General features: G+C 34.3%; 2 protein-coding genes across 5 annotated transcripts in view; one reads left to right on the forward strand and one right to left on the reverse strand.

Moving 5' to 3' along the window:
• Positions 1 to 468: 468 nt before the first annotated feature.
• On the reverse strand, positions 469 to 17,600 carry LOC114325885 (uncharacterized). 4 transcript variants are annotated; one of them, XM_050642117.1, is made up of 6 exons: positions 17,530 to 17,590; positions 15,769 to 15,814; positions 13,500 to 13,634; positions 8,901 to 9,069; positions 4,014 to 4,227; positions 469 to 796 (listed from the first exon to the last, which is right to left on the reverse strand). In XM_050642117.1, exons 2-6 carry the CDS (start codon positions 15,794 to 15,796, stop codon positions 662 to 664), a joined length of 681 nt encoding a protein of 226 aa, XP_050498074.1. In that variant the 5' UTR covers positions 15,797 to 15,814; positions 17,530 to 17,590; the 3' UTR covers positions 469 to 661. The 4 variants fall into 4 exon arrangements, with proteins under 4 accessions (XP_050498074.1, XP_050498065.1, XP_050498079.1 ...); XM_050642108.1 differs by having other exon boundaries at positions 17,463 to 17,556; XM_050642122.1 differs by lacking the exon at positions 13,500 to 13,634 and having other exon boundaries at positions 17,530 to 17,600.
• Positions 17,601 to 17,899: 299 nt separating this feature from the next.
• Positions 17,900 to 22,142, forward strand: part of LOC114325884 (kinesin-like protein KIF23) — a 35,806-nt gene continuing 31,563 nt past the window's right edge. Inside the window, exon 1 of the mRNA XM_028274019.2 lies at positions 17,900 to 18,342. Coding sequence (XP_028129820.1) covers positions 17,970 to 18,342 — 373 coding nt within the window. The 5' untranslated portion in view covers positions 17,900 to 17,969. The remainder of the gene's footprint in view (positions 18,343 to 22,142) is intronic.

The raw sequence follows: 22,142 nt of genomic DNA on the forward strand, positions 1-22,142 counted from the left end.
CATTGCGAACATGTTAAACAGATATGCACTTTTACCCAGAAAGTTCGATTAACTGACGATGAATGTCAATAGGTGAAATCCATTTTGCATTTAAAAAATGTATCACATCATGAATTTTATCATGAACAGCGACCGTGACCTCCATCTTCGAAGGCTGCTAGGCCGACACTAAGCAATGCAGGGTAGCGAAAGTGGTGGGGTGAGAGAGAGAGGGAGAGTTAGTATGTAAGGCAGTGTTGCCAGATCTGCTCCCAGCACGGCGCACTGTTCCTCAGCGACATAGGGAATCATTTTTTACGAATGACACTCATAATGGATATAACGGACTTCGTCACAAAAGTTGATTACCCTGTATATCATACAACCAACAGGAGACGCATAAAAGATCAGGGTTTCATGTCGATATTAGGATAAAAACAATACAATTTAATCAATTAAATTTGATCATTGCGAGAGAGGCAGGTAAAATTAAACTGTCAAATTAATTTATTTACCACTAACTTAACAGCAGAAACAATATTTATCACTAGAATATTTGCATTTTGAGAACGACTTCCAGACTGGAGCGATTTAAGACTGTCGATAGATTATATACATATATCGCAAAACACACGACAAAAAAATAGCTTCACAACCATATTTATATTGTTTATCACAGATATTATTCCAAATCTTCTAAAACTTTAAATATTTTTATTCGTTTTGTTTGTCTTTCTTCTACACTGAAGTCCATAAGTCGACAGGCTACATACGCCCCAAAAGCTTCTTCTGAAGTTTGATACCGAATAACAGTTTCCTGAAAGAAGAAGAAATTAATGAGAATATAAATATTTCGCTAATATTTATATTCCACTCTTCCACTCTAACTTTTCCCATGCCTGAAATTATTCACGAATTACTTTTTATACTAGGTCTCTTTTTAACTCGCAGAAAGTAGTATCTCAAAATTAAGCCGCTTTTCCATAGAAATCACAATAAGTTAAACAAGGATAAACAATACAAAATGTCTTTGATAGCTTATGAATTTGACGTTTATAATTTTCAATGACAGTGACAGTTTATTGGTTTATTTGCATTTATTGTTTATTTGGTTTTATATTTATAAAAAATAAATATAATATTTCAGTTAAATAAAGGAGAACTTGCAATATTGCCTTTTGGGTCCCCAGACAAAGACGAGTAGGTATTAGTAATGTCGTAGTGTGGATAACTCAATAAGTGAACAATTTGCACTTGTATCACCGTTTCCCCAAAGGTACGATATATTAAAAATATTAATAATTTATTTATGTAATTCACTCAATAGTTTTGTATTTCTCAATCTTAGGTAATATTAAATGATCTTAACAATATTAATTTTTTTTGTGACTGTTTTTTAGTTTATTTATTACCGTTCTATACTTAGCTTTATAGGTCTTATCTTTATGTTTAATGTTGAGTCCATCAATCTCCTCAATAGCGAAAAAAGATTAAACATTTCAATAAAATAACTTTATAAAATACGTTCACGTGATAACAGCCATTTCCTAATTATTACCACTGACACTCCGACAGTAGGGGAGACCGGGGCTAGTTGTCACAGGGGTAAGTTGTCACAATGCCGATTTTTACCTTATTTGGGAAGTTAACACGCTGTGTCATCTACACTCTAAAGGTTTTATTCATCACCAATTCCACACAACATATTTCAGAGATCGGCCAGTAATTATTTCTCTTATTTGTGTAAATGTGTTTTGGCGTTTCTCATATAAAATTTTTAATATTCAATCATCTCGTTCTGTGAGTTAATTTGTGAAACCAAGGTAAGAAAAATATATTCTAAAGGGTACTGTCAATCTTGTAGACTACAATGTAGGCATATTTTAATTTATTTATTCATTTGAATATTTTTGATTTGACATTCAGTTACGGAAGCTTATGTGGGGCTAGTTGTCACAAATTATACGGGACAAGATGTCACTGTGACAACTTGCCCCGCAGCATTTAAATCTGTTGACATGATTTTAGAACGTATTAAAATCAAGTTAGATTGGTGCAGAATTGCAGAATACAGGGTAAATCATTTGTGCATTTGTCAAAAATAAACGTATTTTTGTAAAAAAGCGATTTAATACCTACAGGATTAAAATGATTGTTATAGTGTTGCCGTTCTGAGACTATAATCCGTGTTACAAATAACATAATTATTGCTCAGGCTCTGCTTTTATTAGCGGCTAGGGAAAACTTAATATTTTACAAAAATGAATAACCATTTTCAATTTCGTTGAAAAACGAAAATACAGCCGAACCATATTCTAGTCCAATCAGAGAGTGCGTCAAGCACCTCTACCGGTTTCGAAACTTATTAGTCTCTCATCAGGAGGCACATATGCTGCTCTCCCTGATCCAACCAAAACAAACCCCAGCGTGCAGTCCCGGATTGCAACGAACGAAATGGCATAGATGCCCTAGCGGCAACTGCTAACAAAAAGACTAAGTTTTCACTCTAATGACATATAAAACAACATAATGCCATTAGAGTGAAAATATGCCATTAGAGCCATTTATATGCCACTAGAGTGAAAACTTAGTCTTTTTGTTAGCAGTTGCCGCTAGGGCATCTATGCCATTTCGTTCGTTGCAATCCGGGACTGCACGCTGGGGTTTGTTTTGGTTGGATCAGGGAGAGCAGCATATGTGCCTCCTGATGAGAGACTAATAAGTTTCGAAACCGGTAGAGGTGCTTGACGCACTCTCTGATTGGACTAGAATATGGTTCGGCTGTATTTTCGTTTTGCAACGAAATTGAAAATGGTTATTCATTTTTGATTTACATTTACTCTGATTAGAGTACAAAGGGAACCATTCTCGTTGGAACTTTACCGCGCTGAGCAGATGGGACGTGAATTGTAAATTGTAGAATTCCCTCATCTTCCTTAGTCTCAGCATCCGTATGGCTTGCAAATTGTAGAAGCCTCGGAGGTGTAACCAGAGAAGGTTCCCATTGTTTTCATTCTGGTGGGATGTAGAATAGCATTATGTTGTTTTATATGCCATTAGAGTGAAAACTTAGTCTTTTTTTTAATATTTTACATATAATGTAATAAACAATTTTTATTACTTTTGATACCTAATTACTTTCAGGTGGTTAGAACATACAAGCCAAAAGACCCATGACCCATCGAGTTACTCCACCTTTGGATGTTTTCTTGAGAGCAGCAGAAGCTGTAAGAAATGACGAACATATAATATCTATTAGGAAAGCTGCACGTGATTTTGGTATACATTATCGGAGTTTAGTAAGATTTATCAAAAGAATGCCAGAAACCATGCAATAGAACTGTCCAAATGGGATACAAAAAATCTCGACTCGTGTTCTGTGAGAGGGAAGAAATCGAATTAGAAAAATTTTTGAAAAAAGCTTTTGATATGCACTTTGGTTTAACACATATTGAAGTAGGAAATTATTCTTACTTCTTAAGTTTATAGTGATTCTATTGAAAGTTAGATCCAATGTACAGCATGCAAACAATGGACACATACAGATTGCACTAATGGAAACCAATTTTATGTGTGCCACAATTGTGACTCTGAGGACGATATTATGTAGTTCTTTCTAAGTTTGTGAGTTCTTCTTTAAATAATTTCTTGTTTACTTTATTTTTGTAATACTGTGGCAATTTGCCCCAGGTACTGTGACAACATGCCCCATCTAGGGGCATGTTGTCACACAAATCCTGTTGAATGTTAAACCATCTTACCATTTTAACTGCTGGTACCTAGAGTTTTAAACAAATATGAATGGATAGCCTACATACCAACTCACTGTTTGGAGAAAGTTTGGTTAAAAAAAAAATGTATCTGAGTTACAGAGCCAGAACCAAAAACTGTGACAACTAGCCCCGGTCTCCCCTACGTATCAATGATCTACACATCGATGTACGTTTCACTTTATTTTTTGATTTAACTTGTTTGAAAATAAATCGTAACGCATGAGAAAGGTTGGAGTGGAAGAACATATAAATATCATTTACTTCTTTAGGTGGGGGATCATCTACAAAATCAAGAGTTATTTCTTCAGATTCTGCAGCCTCTTCCATTTCACTTTCTAAAAATGTAACATTTTCAGGACAAACTTGGACTCCAAGGTTTCTGTTCCACATTTTTTTAACTATATCGTCAGGATTAATACTTTCCTCAAAAGTTTCCTCTATTTCGTTTTTTAATGATGCATTCTGAAGATTGGTTCTAAAACATAATAGCAACGCAGATTATTGACCACAATTTATAAAGTTTGTTCAATACTTATTTTGCTAACCAAGAAAACGTACTTTTTTTTACAAGAAAAATTTATTTTTTCATAAAGTCGTAAATCCAGAATTTACTCAACCAAAACGAAATTAAAAAGCTTCAAAACAAATGTAAAAGCAGTGGTACTATCCTTTTCTAAAGGTGCCTCTAGTGATGTTGGCATTGGCAATCACATTGACCAATTGTATTCTATTCATAGCAGCTCGAAATAGATCAGTTGACGTTAGACCAAGTATTACTGCCAGTACAGGCTTAAAATAAGAGTATAAAAGAATGTTTTAAAATGAAACAATCTCAAATTACTTATCGGTAGCTGATAAAATAAGGCTTCAACTTGAATTTGGATACTTCGCAGTTTCAAAAATAAGATTGTTAATTTGTCTTGAACCTTGAAAATCGTCATTATTCGATTTTTTTTTCAGTTTTAAATTGTTTATAACTTGGAAACGATTAATTTTAGAGAAAAATTACAACAGATCTTTTTTGTTCCCAATGATCCAAATAACCTAAAATAGTGTTTACCCGGGCCAAAAAATTGATTTTTTTAATTTGTTTAAATTTTTTTTTTTATAAATGTAGCAATAACTCCGAAATTATGGCATTTAGGTATAGGGAATATAACATGAAAAATAATCAGTATTTCTAAGGAATTCAAAACGCAAAAAATATACAGGGTGTTCCATTTGAAATAAGAAAGTTCATTAGATTTCCAGAAAAACGGACAACAATGTAATTAGCACTATAATATCGGCCGCATTAGCAAACCCCTACCTACCAAAATCTATAAAAATCGTGGAAGCCGTTTTCGAGATAATTGAGTGTTTCCATACATAAAACTCACTCTGTATACATTTATAACATTTATTCTAGTTGTTGGAAGATGGCGCTCTAATCGGAAAAAATGATTTACCTGTTATCTATACGGCTATAATCTATACAATCTATGCGACTATACAAATCAAATATCAGAACTTTTTTTAAATACCTACAATAAACACCATGTATTGATTTGTTTTTATACCAAATTGCAATAAAAGTGTTAATAGTGCAATAACCTTTTCATATTTGGCCGACTACGATTCTGACAATTGTCAGATTTTACTAAAATGTCATGCAACGATTCATCATCTTCTACGGCATTACAGCCAAAATTGAGCCTTGGCCTCCTTTATTTTTTGCCTCCACCCTTGTTTGTCTGTGGCTGCTCTTCTCCATAAACGGACTCTTAAAAGAGCTTGTGCGTCGCTGTTTACTGTGTCTTCCCAGCGTTTTCTTGGCTTTTCAGCCGGTCTCTTTCCATGCATTATAGCATTCAATGCTCTTTTTGGTAGCCTATCTTCTCCCATTCTTATCACATGTCCATTGCAATCTTTGTATTCTAATGAAGTCTGACAGGGGTGTTTCCTTATAAAGTTGATAAAGCTCGTTGTTGTATCGACTTCTGGAGATTCCGTTTTCTCTCACAGGTCCTAGTATTCTCCTCAGTACTTTCCTTTTGAATGTGTCGAGTTTGTTTTTGGAGCAATGATTCATGGCATTCTTAAAATCATATATGAAGTCAAAATTAATGACGCACTGAAGAAGGGTTTGGTTTGAACTCTAGCAGAGTATTTGATGTTTACTGGCGTATTTTGATTTGTATCGTAAGCATGTCAAAATAACATTCACTTTCAGAGAAAATCCCTAATCCACGAAAATGCGAAAAATTGGCTTCTCCAAAGCACTATTGCGGTATAACTGAAATATAACGTGTGATCCAAAATAGTGATGTAACGAATATTCGTATTCGCATTCGCGAATATTCGCATGTTTTTTGCATATTCGCATTCGCATCCGCATTCGCAAAATTTATGCGAATGTTGTGCGAATATGAAAACCAGAAGAAAAAAATTATTTGAAGATAATATTAGGTTAATAAAATCAAAATATATTCACTTCTCATCTTTTTTTAAGAAAAGGTAACTTAATCTCAAACATGCAGTTACCCTCAAATGGAAATATGCAGGACACAACAGCAGACAAAGAGACGGAAGATGGAATGAAGCGATAACTCACTGAAGACCTTAGGACTACAAAAGAGGAAGAGGCAGACCACAGACGAGATGGTCGGATGACCTAAAAAGATACACAGGACCAGACAGCATTAGCACGGAACCGAGAAGAGTGGAAAAATAAGGGGGAGGCCTACGTTCAACTTTGGACAAATGAAGGGCAATAGATAGATAGAACTTAACCTTGTATAATCACATTATCAGCCTTCACTTTTTTTGATTATTTGGTATTATGTAATAAAGCTTAAGATTCAGATTGATTTACACTAAATATCAATTAACTTTTCATTACAAATTTAGGAAACATTACAAAAAGAGAAACGAATTTAATAAAAACTGAATATTCGCATCCGCATTCGCGAATGTCGGTAGCAGATATTCGCATTCGTATTCGCGAATGTTCAAAAAATGACATTCGTTACATCACTAATCCAAAATTATTGTCACGATAGGTGGCTCTGAACGACAGAGATAGCTATACAGTGCATCTATTATTAATTCAGATATACTTTCCAGTTTACGTCAACTTTGACAGATACCTGTCAGTGTACGTACGTCAACTTAAAAAACACTATAATTGAACATAAAAAGTAGCAGAGGAAGCAAAATTTTAACTTTACACGAATTAAAATGTCTTGAGATTGGGTATCTTTTCAACGTGTTTTCAATCTTCATTCTTTGTTTGGAAAAGTGATCATAACACAAGGGCGGATCCAGGACCGATTTTCGGGAGGGGCCATGAACTGTTTTTTGGGAGGGAGACCAGGGGTCTGGGGGTAATTTTTAAAAATTTGGGTTACAATGGTGAGTTGGTGAGTTTAAGGCACTTTTCACACACTACTGAGTGCCATAAAGACATTCAAAACTTATCGTTTTTAAAGTATTATTAGTCAGTACCGATTCCTACACATTTTTTCGGATCCAAGTGCAGTTCTTTCAGTTTATTACTATTTTTCCCAATGCTTCTCCTGTCAGGCCTTCTTCTTCCCTCATTCTTGATTTTCACTAATTATTTTTATCTTCTCATAATCGTCAATGAACTTGACAAAGTCTTCGCGAATGTTGTTATTGTGTACAGTAGGAAAAATGAAAGATTACCTATGAACGAACATATAAAACAAGCTGTATTTTTCTGTCACCGTGTCACAAAATAAAATTGGCCAACGCAAGTACATGTATAATACTTATACTTATATAAGCTGTTCTTATAGTACTGGTACGAGTTCATTATTTTCAGGAACATAGAAAAGATTTGTTTAATATGATCGCTCATTGGTAATCTTTTATTTTTCCTACATAATATGTATCTCAAATTTAGAAAAAGCTGTTCCACGTGGGATACGTCGGTTGTTTCGTCAAATATGATAGGGTAAAACTTTGCACTTTGAACCTCATTCATTATTTGTTCAATCACTTGTTCACCACAACATGTTATCAATTTGACTTTGATTGGTGCCACTAACGTATGTTCCTCGGGAGGATGCTGTGGATAGGCGTTATTTAAGAGTCTTATCCCCTGATGCTATTTTAAACCTTAACAATTCCCCCATTGCTAGGTCCACCATCTTCTTCCAGAAGCAGAAGGACATCATCACGATGGCCTCTTCGAGGAATAATTTGTCGACCTAAGAACACTATAGACTCTACTATTGGTCGTAGTCTTTCTCTATTTGATTGTATCTTTCTAGACCTCTGAGAGTCTATCTGATTTTTTTTAATGGCATGGACTTTATGTCAATCAGCCAGTCACAACGTGACTACTTTATCAATAAAAATAAATATTTAAAGACCTATCTGGTTAATATCTGGTCTATCTGGTTAATATCTGGTCTATCTGGTTAATATCTGACTTTTGCGGGTTGCGATAACTTCATGGTTTTGTATGGCTCCGTCTTTGCCCATGAGTTTGGCGAAAGATGTTAAAGGTTTCGTGACAAGGCTTTGGGCTGCCATCCCTTTATTGTAACCAAATTTTTTAATTAGAAAAATAAAACGCAATACTTGCAAAACAATCCCTTTTTTAATGTGCGAAAGTACCAACCAACTCCTTTGTTCTAAGTGCTGGTGACCCAAGTAACGCTTAATTTCTTTTTTATTCTTTGTATGTACAGAATATTGAAATTGATACGATTGATGGCTGCCAAAGTCGTTCTAACAAATGGCACTTTGTAAAATTATCAACATTTTTATTTACAAAAAATCCTATGTCATTCTTGAAGCTTCCGTTACTACTTTTGTTCAATTATAGTTCCGAAGACATAATATGTATCCCCTGTTTTGTGCATATATAAGTACATATGTGTTTACAACTAAAAATATTTAAACTGCAAATATTTAAACTTCTATTTTTTTAATTCTCGGAGGGGGCCATGGCCCCGTCCCTGGATCCGCCCTTGTCATAACAACACTGAATATAGCCGCATTTGACCGTGACGTCGCACTCCGACAGTCTTTCAGATTAAAACAAGACATACGTAATTTTTTGCACGGATAGCTTTGATCCCAATAATTGTGGATCGCTCGTTATTACTGTTAGTACATAAAAAATATACAATTTACCTATTAGGTTTCAATCTGGCCCTTCGCCGTCTTCGAACGAAAGGTTGCAAAAACTTAAGTACTTCATAAAATTCCCACTCTGATGAAATCGCAGGATTCTGCATAGTTATTCGTTTCTCTTTACTCCATTTGTCCCTTAAGTTTTTCCAAATTCGTTGACAATCACCAACTAAAAGTAGTCAGATAGATAATTCTACACAAAATTAAATTAGGGTAATTACAACAAAAACGTCATAGAAACTTTTTTATAATTTTTGATGTTATGTCTATGTTGTCACCGCTATAAAGCATTGGCAAATCCCGAATTTAAGAGGAAAGGAACATTTTAACGCCTGTCAAAATTTTCAGTGTATTTTAAATGTAATCATTTTTTTCGAATCCTGAGAAAACTAATGGGATATTTGAAATTAAAACCACACTAAATTTTCTCTTCGTTGTTCACCCCTGTAACTTATAAAAATAAACATTATAGAAGTTTTCAGGGACTTTCGACCCTCGTTAATAACGTACTCTTTCATTCTGTTTAAATTTTTCAAAAAAAATTAGTTTTCTCAGGATTCGAAAAAAATTAATCCCATTTAAATAGCATTGAAGCCGAAAGTTCGTACCCATCCCCTTAATATATTATGTATCCATTGTACAGTTGAGTCCGAAAATCTTTACCCGTGCGTCATCATTTAAAGCATACGAAATAAGTCGATGATAAGTCGGAAATTGAAATTTACTAAACGCAACAGCAAGTGACAGTAAAGCCTTGGTTTTCTCGAAAGCGGCACCGACAAACTGCGACCGCAACACTGCGATGAATGACGTCAGATTGCGGTGAAAAATTCAAGGTTCTTCATTGCGGCAATGAAATGTGTAAACTCAGCAAGCGGTGGCTTCCAACGCATCCTTGAAAACCATTGCTATTATTTTGTGTGGTACAGTTTTTTATGACGTCATTCGCCGCAATATTGCGGCCGCAATTCTCCGGTACCGCTTTCGAGGAAACCATGACTTAAGTGACTTGCTGTTGCGTTTAGTAAATTTCAATTTCCGACTTATCATCGACTTATTTCGTATGCTTTAAATGATGACGCACGGGTAAAGATTCCCGGACTCAACTGTATGTACAGTGATGAGCACACTAATAACCGGCAAAATAGCGCAAAAGATGGAAAACATAATACATTGCGAAACAAAAAGAGATGAAACTAGTGAAGGTGGAAATAATCGGTATAAACGTATAAATTAACATTACATTACATAGTTTCCCATCTTTAGACGTCTGTGACAGGAGCATTTTATAAAATTCTGTTACAGTGACAGTTGTCATACTCCTCTGATACGTCTAAAGGGAAAAACTATGTAATGTAATGTTAATTTATACGTTTATAACGATCATTTCCATCTCCACTAGTTTCATCTCTTTTTGTTTCAATGTAATATGTTTTACATCTTTTGCGCTATTCTGCCGGTTATAGGGCTTTTCATCGATTGTCATTTGTTTCGAGCTTATGTCATGTGTCACATAATATTAATATATCTACGTCATACGTCTTTGGTTTGTATCATGGTCCACGACTATCAGAGCCAACGGTGTGTTGTATTCTGCAGACTTCTCTCTAAGGTGCTTTATTTAGTAAGTGGTTGTTAGTGCTATATCCTGATATCAATCCAGCTAGTTCTCTAATAGGGCTTTTCATTCACAGTCATTTGTTTCGAGCTTCTGTCATGTGTCACTAATATTAATATATCTACGTCATACGTTATTGGTATATATCAAGAGACAAATCAAAGACGTATGACGTAGATATATTAATATTATGTGACACATGACAGAAGCTCGAAACAAATGACAATCGATGAAAAGCCCTAGCCTCCAATCTTTTTTTTTGATAATTTTTGTGAAAAGTTTATACCTGTAGGTACCTATGTGTGATAGCAAACTGATAGGACGGTAGTTTTTTAGATCTGTTATAGGTATCTCATTTCTTGTGTAATAAAACAATAATTGTATCTATTGTTCCATTGAGAAGGGCTTTTTCCTTGGTAGATGCATTCGGTGAAAAGTTTGGCTTTATTTCCACCTTGTTTGATCGCCTCGATCACTACTCCGTCATTGTCAGGGAATTTGTTATTTTTCATTTCTGAAAGTGCCTTTTTAACTTCGTATAGTGATATTTCTGGCATTCATTCTGATCCCTGGTTTGTGATTTTGAACAGGGGCTGATCTTGCCTTTCGTTGGTGCTCTCATACATTTCACAATAAAATGATTCAACAACATTGAGGATTTCGGTTCTATCCGTAGCCATGTTTCCATCTTTGTTTCTTATTCTGTACATATTTTTGTTACCGGTGTTGTTCGTATTTTACCTCAAAATTAAACTTTTGTATTTACAGTTATTTGATTGATATATCTACAGTTGAGTGATTGTGAACATAAATATTCACTTCAAGGAGAGATGAAAAAGAAGATTTGTATTCTATACTACACTTCTCCAAGAAATTAACGCACCACCTTAAAAATGGGTCATTTTTTATGTCTTGAATTTCCTAAACATGTTGTTCGATTTACGTGATTTTTTTAATGTTATAGCCTTATTCTTTAACAATGTCGCTGTACTTAATATTGTTGCTAGACAGGTAAATCGTCATTGTATACCGACCGGGTGTACCAATCAAACTGTGCTTTTTTCTCAAAGTTCACCACGCCATGTGGAATATTGTAGCATCTATAAAATACTGAAATTAAAACCCAAGTATAGCCTCATGTTTTATTAATATTCTGTTTTTTATTCATTCGCTTATGTTGGATAATAAAAAAGTTAGGTAAAGTTTGTTTAGCAATAAATGGTTGACTTCAAATAGTACCAACTATAAACATCCTGGGTTAACCGATAATAGTATAAAAGGCCCGATTTCAGGTAAAATTTAAATATGTTTGAATGTTTTTTTTATAATCTTAGCAATTAAAATAGATTTAATTTATTTTAAAACTCATTTGAAAACATTAATTTCGGGTACATAAGGCAAGGCAATATATTTTACATCCTTTTTTTTTGTTTTTGTCGTCGTAATTATTGTAAATTTTGTGGATCTTTTGCTTTATTATAGGAGTACCATCTAGTCAGTGTTAATTGTCAACAGACCAACTCTGTCTACCTCGTTTGCTTATCGCTCCGGACCGGTCTTAACAATGGGCCAAGTCAGATTTTTTTTTTTTTATTTAAAATTATTTTGCAATCTGTTGAGTGTCAACAATAAACAAAAGTAATTACATTGACTAAGGACAAGGAAGATTTTACCCACTGGCAAAATCAAAGTACAATTTTTATAAAGTTGTGTACAAAATAATTACATTTCATAACTACTAACTCATTAGTTTAAAAGTTTACTCTAAATGGTAAGTCCAATGGTTTGAACCTCTTTAACCTACGCTGCTCTTGGGAATTGTCTAGGAGGTTAAGTGCAAACTGGTTTTTATGATCCTCCAACTTGGCAATGTAAGCAGCGCTACGTTTTGTGATGACTTCTTGTACCGTATCAGTTTTAAGGTCTCGATGAATTTGTCGTCGTAATTATTGTAAATTTTGTGGATCCTTTGCTTTATTATAGGAGTACCGTCTAGTCAGTGTTAATTGTCAAAAGACCAACTCTGTCTACCTCGTTTGCTTATCGCTCCGGACCGGTCTTAACAATGGGCCAAGTCAGATAAATTTAATAATATTTACAACCGCACTAATTGAAGTCAACCATTTACTGCTAAACAAACTTTATTTTAACAACTAACCATGTTTTTCATCAATATAGGGTGTTTTTAAATAAGTATGGCCAACTTTAAGAGGCAATTCTGCATGAAAAATAATGACAGTTTGCTTTACAAATGTATGTCCGCAAATGTTTCGTTTTCCGAAATAGGGGGTGTTGAAATTTTTCTTACAAACTGACGATTTATTTATTGCTCTAAAACCAGTTAAGATATGCAAATAAAATGGTGGGTTTTAAGATGTAGTTATTGTGAATTTTTTGACATACGCAAATAAAATGGTGGGTTTTAAGATGTAGTTATTGCGAATTTTTTGACATACAATTAAGAATTTAGTATTCAACATTGGCGCGCATAAGGCTAATATGTCTCGCATACGGCTAATATGCCCCGTATTGGGACATATTAGCCTTATGCGCGTCTTATTTGAAAACACCCTGTATTGATGAAAAAATGGCTAGTTGTTAAAGTACCTAACTTTTTTATTATCCAACATAAGCAAATAAAAACAAATGTTAAGAAAACACGAGGCTGTAGTTGGGTTTTAATTTCAGTATTTTATAATGCTACAATATTCCACAGAGTGATGCGAACTTTAAGGAAAAAATACAGTGTGTTTAGTACATCCGGTATGCAATGACAATTTACCTGTCTAGCAACAATACTATTACATCGATATTATTAGAGAATAAGGCTATAACATATTAAAAAAATCAATTAAATCTGACATCAGGTTTAGGAAATTCGATACATAAAAAATTACCCATTTTTAAGGTGGTGCGTTAATTTCTTGGAGAAGTGTATTACAGTACCAAAATACTACTAGAAGATTTAAATAATTGTTTACCAGGAACTTTAAGTCTCTCTGCAATATTACACCATGTCCTCTCTCTTAATGCTGTATTTTTAAAGTTTTCATGACGAGAATTGTAGAGATATGGAAATTGTTTAACCATATTTATCAATATGCCAAGATCCAGGTCTACAAATAAAATATATCACATTAGTGGTACACAAATAAGTTAGGTACTACATACTACTTAGGTATTAAGTATATACTTCTTAATAATTCTTCAGCTAGTGGATTATTCAGATGTTTCAGAGCAGAATAATATATCCATAGATACCTATGAAGATGCCATAAATCTGAGAGCAACTAATGCTGGCCGCTCACTTACGGATATCGAAGAGGCCGAGCGACTGACAGGCGGTTAATTGAAGCCAAAATCACCAAATACACGCAGTTTTCGTAAAGGCGTTGGCACGCTCGATCACAAAACTGCATGTGTGTGGCGTCTCAACTGCAGTTCATTAACTTAACTACTCAAATAACGGCCTTCAGTCCTGGCCTGCATGCCATGGCCTCTTCGATATCCGTAAGTGAGTGGCCAGCATAAAGGATACCCTCAAGGCGGTGTATTGTTACTGTCATTGTGGAACATAGTTGTCGATGATATGATTCATAGGCAAGCGCCCACGGAATTTGGATCCAGGGTTTCGCAGACTATATTGTAATAGTAACTAGGTGAAAATTTCCCAGCAATGTTGTGGATCAGATGCGATATGCCCTTCATTACATATAGAACTGGTGTCTGAAAGAAAACCTCTATGTGAACCCTTTTAAAACTAAACTGGTAGCCTTTACAAATAAGAGGAAGCTTACTGGACTGAGTGAGCTGAAATTATTTGGAGAGGTACTGGAAAGAACCAACGAGGTTAAGTATCTAGGAGTAACCCTGGATTCGAAACTCAATTGGAATACTCATATTACCAATATAACCAATAGGGCTAAGCGATTCTTCTGGAACTGCAGAAAAGTTGTAGGTAAAACCTGGGTATCGAAACCCAAGGTGATCTTTTGGTTATACACATCAGTGATACGACTGACAGTCACTTATGGTTCAGTACTCTGGTGCAGAAAGGCGGCTTTGCAATCTTGTGTGACCACTCTCGCCACCCTACAAAGACCAGCGCTTCTAAACATAACAGGAGCCTTGAATAGTACAGGAACGGCTTCATTAGAGACTATCACAGGTCTCTCTCCGCTGGAATTATATATTTCGGCATTAGCCTTTATGGCGAAGCAAACAATACTTGGAGACCGAATTATGTATTGAATAGCCACACAAACACTACTGGGACTATACTTGAGGAATCCATCTTTATGATGAACTCTGATGTGATGACACAACTAATCTTCACTGAGAAGATTATGACAATTATACCATCTAGAGAACAAAAAGTCCCAAATAATAATGGGGACTTAATATGGTTCACTGATGGATCTAAAACTGGCCATGGTACTGGATCAGGAGTTTTTGGGCAAACATGTCACTATAATAATCTTACAGCCTGGGTCAACATACATCAATATTCCAGTCTGAAGTTCTTGCTTTGGTGGCCTGCATTGATGAAGACCCTAAAGCTAAGAGAATCAACATTTACACAGATAGTCAATCAGGTATTCTGGCTGTAAAGAACCCACTCGCCAAATCAAAACTGGTGAGAAACTGCCAAGATCTCCTCAACAATCTGACAAAAGACAATAAAGTGTCTTTAATATGGGTGCCGGGTCATGAAGGGTTGCATGGGAACGACCAAGCAGATATGTTAGCGAAACAAGGCTCGAGAGAAACTTTTGAAGGCCCAGAACATTTCTGTGGCATCACTAAAGATTCTACGAAAAACGAGGTTCAGAAATGGCTGATAAAGAATCATCAAAATAAATGGAGTACCACCAAAGGGCAAATCAAAACAGTCACTGAAATGGTGACTGGACATTGCCGTTTAAGAAATCACCTATACAAACAAGGTAAGGTGAATGAACCATGGTGCAGCAAGTGCGAAATGGAAGAAGAGACTGTCATACACATACTATGCCATTGCAGTGTGCTAGGTGATGTAAGGCAGTACTTCACTGGTCAAATGAGGTTTGAACCAGAAGAGATCCTAAAACTACCAATAAGAAAACTGTGGCTTTCGTTGAGGCCACAGGACTTATTAGAGTTTAATGAGAAATGCAGGGTTTGGTACAAAGGTCTTATGTCCAAGTGCCAGAGACTAAACGAGTCTCGCCTGAGTTAAGAAGAAAAAGACGAAGTACTTCATATACTTACCCCATGCTGATGCTGGTTCGCTGTCCATACTTTAAACATCTATGATCTAAAGCAAAGGCAAGAAATTAAATCAGTATCCCTAACAAAAAAAATAGGTAGGTACATAATTATTTTTTCTTTGTTCCATTATTCTCTGAGTACCTAATACCAAATACTATTGACTGTAATACATACAACTCTTGACATTTGCCATTACATTTGAGGAAGCAAACAATATAGCGCCATCTAGTGGTGTGCGGTGATAATCAGAGCAATCTAACCTTACATTTATAAAATTGCTTTATTATTGTTTTTGTATAAGTGTTTAAACTATTTTTATTTTATTTTAATTTAGCAAAATTAGCTCGTTATTCAAAAATTTATAAAAATTTGACTGTTTACGTCAAATTTTACATTTTCAAAACGTAGTTTCACTTCAAATCGACAGTAGCGCTAGCGCGCTAGTGGCAACGTGCTTCCAGATTTCTGTGGGAGTTGGATGTATTACAATCAATAGTATTTGCTAATACATATACAGTGGAACCTCGATTATCCGTCAGGGCACCGGACCAAGGGTATGACGGATAATCGAAAAGACAGTTAACAGAACATTAAAAAGAATAAAAATTCATAGTACCTACATATAACTCTCAAATTGTATTTGTATGTTTTATTTGACAATTAAGAGGGATTTATGTTAGTACACTCGAATCAATTTGAGTTAAAATATTCCAAAATCTTTGTTTGTTTTATTGTTATAATACTTCACATTTTGCTACAGCTGAATTTCTTAATCGATGTAAAATCATCAAATCTAATGATTATTGTGCCAGGAGTTTTTATTTTCGGCTTGCGATTCTAAAAATAGAACTCTAAAAGCAGGGTATCATTTTTATCATTACCTATTTAAATTGAAATTTAATCCAGAGCCCTGAATAAGAACAAAAATTATTTACACAAAAAATGCGGTGGTGGTATAACTGCACATGTACATTTCAATGAATTCCGTTTAGCTTATCGCAATGCTCAAAAAAAATGAATTGATGACTAAATTTTTACTTATGTAGTCAATATAACTTATGTATGGACCCTGAGGGTTAACAGAGGTGACAGTTAATAGAGAGACGGATAATCGAGGTTCCACTGTATCAGAACCAGAATTGTATTTTGAAAAGGCAATCAAATACATAATTTTTGTTTGATGAAAACCAAACAAAACAAGATTTTAAAATATTCATTTATAAATTAAAAATAATATTTTTTTATTATAAATCATTGCTTTTAATTATTTTAAGATATGTATTTCCGGGATTAAAGACTGGTGATGGAAAAGTCTATGAATGTGTAACTTAAAACGTGCTTTATCAGTAGATCAGAATATAATAGGCGAGAAATGTATCAAAGCAAATAAAAGCAGAACAGGGTCAATATCAAATCAATAAACTTTGCCCAGCAGAAAAACAAAGAATAAAAGACAAGTAAAGTAAGGAATATATTTTCTGTACGTCCCCTGTAGCGTGAAGATCTGTCTTGAGTTTGAGGGCTTTTGTTTTGATTAGACTTGTTTAAATTCAGCAAAAAGTAAACTGGTAAGGATAAGAAATTGTTGCTGCTAATGCTTACAGCAAATTAGGAGGTAGAGACCAAAAGCTTTATATACGGTTACTTATATTGTTTAGAGAATAATAATTTGCAGAAACAAAAATTTCTCTTACTTATTTGGCCTTACTTTCTACAAAATGAGCTAAACTCTTTTGTTTTTTAGAACAATTTGTTACATACCTTTTACAGATTATTGTCAGAAAATCTTATGACTTATGACTATTTTTGACTATTGACAGTGGACACGGGACAGGCTCACTTTAAATTAGACGTGGTCATGCAACTAATTATACAAAAGTTTCAATTCTACCTAGTAATGTTGGTTGCATATATAGTTGCTGTATACAGTTACAGAAAAAATCTAATTATCTAATCCACAAAAATAAAGTACGTAAAGTGTACACAACAGTTAAGGGTTGTAGCGTTGTAGTAAATATATGTATTTTATATTTAAATTACAATTCCTTTTTAGAAAGCTACATACATCCAAAGTAACTGTATACACATATATTCAAGGCTCTTCTTAACTCAACTGACATAAAAACCGTTTGTTTATATATAATTTTAAATGAATGACGGTTAATTTTAAACCGCCATTTAGCATTTAGTATTTTATAAAAATGTTTTCTGCTACAAAATATACACCTACACCAAGAAAATTAAGAAGAGAAAAAACCACAGTCTCTACATCCAGCTCAGATTCAGAAAAAGATCCTGTTCATGTATATTGTAGACTGCGCCCCCTTAGAGACTCCGATACAAATACTTGTATGAATCTGTTGTCTCCACAAGAAATTTGTGTGTCCAGTGAATCTAAAGGTGTTAGAAGAGATATATCCTACAAATTTAGACATATTTTTACTGCCTATTCTTCACAAAAAGAAGTTTTTGACCATGTAGCTTATCCTTTACTGGACGACCTTTTGAAAGGGAAAAATGGGATATTGTTTACCTATGGAGTGACGGGCTCTGGAAAAACGTATACTTTAACGGGTAAATATTGTTTAAGACTCTTTTAATTATCTATATAGGCCAGGATTAGGATACATTTTTCCAGCAAACTTCTCTCTGGTCCTTTATTAAATCACCACTCTTTATTTTTTTCTTCATTATTTGTATTCTTGTACTCCTAAATTACATTATTATCCTATTTATTTTGTACATTTGTTCTATCTTCCTTCTATTTTGTATAATACAGTACCAAAACCTCCATTAACCGAAATAATTGGAGGCTGTTTCGAATAACAAGAATTTTGGTTAAAAATAACATTGTTTTTTGAATATAGATAAGGACACACCATTAAACTTGATAAAAATAATAAACTTAAAGATAAAACCCATAACTAAATTAAAATTCATGGTGACGTTTCAATTATTACTTTAATCATCATCAGAATAATAAGTTTCTTGAGCGGATGCTTTAAAATAATTTTAAAGGAACAAACAATAATTAATGAAAACGTAAAACATGACATTGACAATCATTGGGTTAAGTCAATAATTTCAAACACGCCATGTCTTGTTGCGTGTTTAAGGGTGGCTTCAAAAGAAATATGGATAATGCCTCCTTGATGCTGAGTTCCGTTGGAGAACTTGCATGACCAATGATTGAGAAGTCCTTACGACTAATAGGGTGGTAAGTTTGGTACAAAGGTCTTATGACCAAGTGCCAGAGACTAACGAGTCTCGCCTGAGTTAAGAAGAAGAAGGGTGGTCAGAATCAGTCATATGTTGGAATACCGCTGAATTTGGAATTGTTCTTGATCGTTTTCCTAAGTGAGGAGTGACACCTAAGTGTTCGCAACATCTGAAATTAAAGTGACATCGAGTCTTCCCGACATACGTAGCTGCACAGCTACTACATTTGAATTGGTATATAATGTTAGATGCGAGATCACTAGGAATCATGTCTTTCACATGGAAACGAGATCCTATTCTTTCCAAAGTCGTGAAAGCCAATCTTAATTCTATAGAGGGAAATGCTTTTTTAATTGTTCTATGGATGTTGCGTCGGATTTTTAAGCTGTGGTAACCAGTATATGGAAGTTTGATATAGATCTTTTCTTTGATTTCTTCTACTTTGCTGTTTGGTTGGAATTTGTTATTGAAAAAACGTCTGATGTATCTTTCTAAGAAGTTCAATGAAAAACCATTTTTACTTAAGATCACCTTTATGTTTTCTAACTCTTAATGTAGGAATTGCCAGGTTGAACAGATAGTGAAAGCGCGGTGAACAAGTATATTGATTAAACTTATTTTGTATTTGTTGGGAATGAAGCTATCTGCGTTTATATACAGGCCGGTGAAGGTTGGTTTTCTATATATTGAAGTGGAAAAACCTGAAGGTGATCTGAAGATGTTAATTCCTAAGAAGGGCAGATTCCCATTGACTTTAATTTCAATTGACTTAGGTGTCACTCCTCACTTAGGAAAACGATCAAGAACAATTCCAAATTCAGCGGTATTCCAACATATGACTGATTCTGACCACCCTATTAGTCGTAAGGACTTCTCAATCGTTGGTCATGCAAGTTCTCCAACGGAACTCAGCATCAAGGAGGCATTATCCATATTTCTTTTGAAGCCACCCTTAAACACGCAACAAGACATGGCGTGTTTGAAATTATTGACTTAACCCAATGATTGTCAATGTCATTTTTACGTTTTCATTAATTATTGTTTGTTCCTTTAAAATTATTTTAAAGCATCCGCTCAAGAAACTTATTATTCTGACGATGATTAAAGTAATAATTGAAACGTCACCATGAATTTTAATTTAGTTATGGGTTTTATCTTTAAGTTTATTATTTTTATTGTTTTTTGTATTCTTGTACCTATCAAAAAATTTTTTATTTTCACATACTGAATCCTGAATTGTAGGTAACTTTCCAACCAATTCACTAAATAGTGTTGAAATCCGATTTTAATGAGTTTTTGTAAGAGTAAATCGTGGTTCACTGTATCAAATGCCTTCGAAAAGTCAGTGTAAATCGAATCAACTTGGCACCTCCTTTCAAAGGCAGAAGTGATACAATGTTGATAAAGCAGTAAGTTTGTGTTGGTAGACTTACCACTTGTAAAACCATGCTGTTGTTCGATCAGAATATTTTTACAATACCATGACAAGGGATTATATAACAACAGTTCAAATAATTACTGTATTGCAGAAAGTAATACTACGGGATGATAATTAGCAATATCATTTTTCAGACCATTTTTGAATACAGGGGTAATAAAACTATCCCGCCATTTAACAGGAAATTGTTGTAATTTTAACGAAGAATTAAATAAATAATTTAGTGGTTTGGAAAGACTACATTTACAATTTATCAAAAAATATGCAGGGATACCATCCGGACCACTAACCAGTTTACCTTTTAAAGAGCTAATTCCTTCATAAACTTCGCTTAGGGAAAATTGTATAAATGGAATGTCAGGCTGCCTAAAAATATCGTATTGCATATTTGACACATCTATATTATCATTTTTATAAACACTAGAGAAATGAGTAGCAAATAAATTACTAATGTCTGTACCACTTTCAGCAATTGTACCATTATAATGCATTTTATTGGGGATACCGTGATCTTGTTTCAATGAGTTAATGTGATTCCAGAAGTATTTTGAATTTTCACTAACCTTCACATAACTTGAAAGATAGCAACTAAATGCCATACTGTCTGTGTGTCTGTGTGTCAGTATTATGAAATTTTACTCTCAATCGTGCCTAGAGAAGTATAACTTCAAAAACTAAACAGTATCATAAAACAAGTATCTTATTATTGAAAATAGAAAAGAATTAGGTATTAGATCTTTTCATACATAAACATCTTTTATATGAGTCTTTTTCATACACTTTCAATGTTTATTATTACAGTTCTTTTCAGAAAACATTCACTTTACTTGTTGGCACAAGCAGTGCTACCGTGACATTTAGAATTCCATTTTATGTTTGATTTTACACATTTGCAAGATTTGCCGAAAGGTTGTTCTTGCATCCACATCTGATTAAACCTTGTTTGGACACGGATAAAATCATTGCTTCTATACTGAAATTGAGCTGTTAATCGGGTATACAGATGTTATTAATATATTTATTAGGAGTTACCTGGAATTGGTTTCTAGAAAACTGTTTGTCAAGAACTCCGTGCTTTGTACCAAGGGTACAGGTATAGGTGTTTACATATTACAACAGCCATTACATTTCTTGGAGCTAGTCGGCCCCGGTCCTTTGACTCTGTGAGTGTCTTTAGTTTTCCATGTACTAGTTTTATGGCACTCCATTTACTGGCTAGGTCTTCGATAACCTGATAACTGTACCATTACTTAATTACAAAAAAAAAACTAAATTTAAATAATTTTAACACTCATTATAGAGGTTCAAATTGGCTCATGTCTCGACCTGCAGTCTGAACAGTGAGAAACAGATACCGGCGTTTGCGCAAACTAGAAATAGATTATCCACGACGTGGGTAAAATAGATTACCCACATCGGGTTATGGGTATTATGGTTTTGATGAATCTCCGGTGAACTTGTTTATTTCGGCAATTGAGTACTTTCGTTTACCCATAATGTGTTCTAGGTATTTCTCTTCGGCCAATGTCAGAATAAAATGCTCACTCCGCAACGTGGATAATTCACGTTGTTAACATCGCGTAGTGAGTAAAAATTTCTGACATTGTCCGAATTTGGAGTTTAAGCGTATGTATCACATAGGTACTTATTATATTTGGTATTAGTGAAGTCACTGAAGGTTTTCATCTCCGATGTTGAACTGTTGAACCTCCATCGA

The sequence above is a fragment of the Diabrotica virgifera genome, chromosome 1 (genome assembly GCF_917563875.1).
Source record: "Diabrotica virgifera virgifera chromosome 1, PGI_DIABVI_V3a".
Taxonomy (NCBI): Eukaryota; Metazoa; Arthropoda; class Insecta; order Coleoptera; family Chrysomelidae; genus Diabrotica; species Diabrotica virgifera.

Coding starts and splice junctions, on each gene's coding strand:
- LOC114325885 (XM_050642117.1), bottom strand. CDS start 15,796: ATGGACAGCGAACCAGCATCAGCATGGG. Junction 13,635..15,768: donor CGAACCAGCATCAGCATGGG/GTAAGTATATGA, acceptor TTTTATTTGTAG/ACCTGGATCTTGGCATATTG. Junction 797..4,013: donor ATGATCCCCCACCTAAAGAA/GTAAATGATATT, acceptor TTCTTCTTTCAG/GAAACTGTTATTCGGTATCA.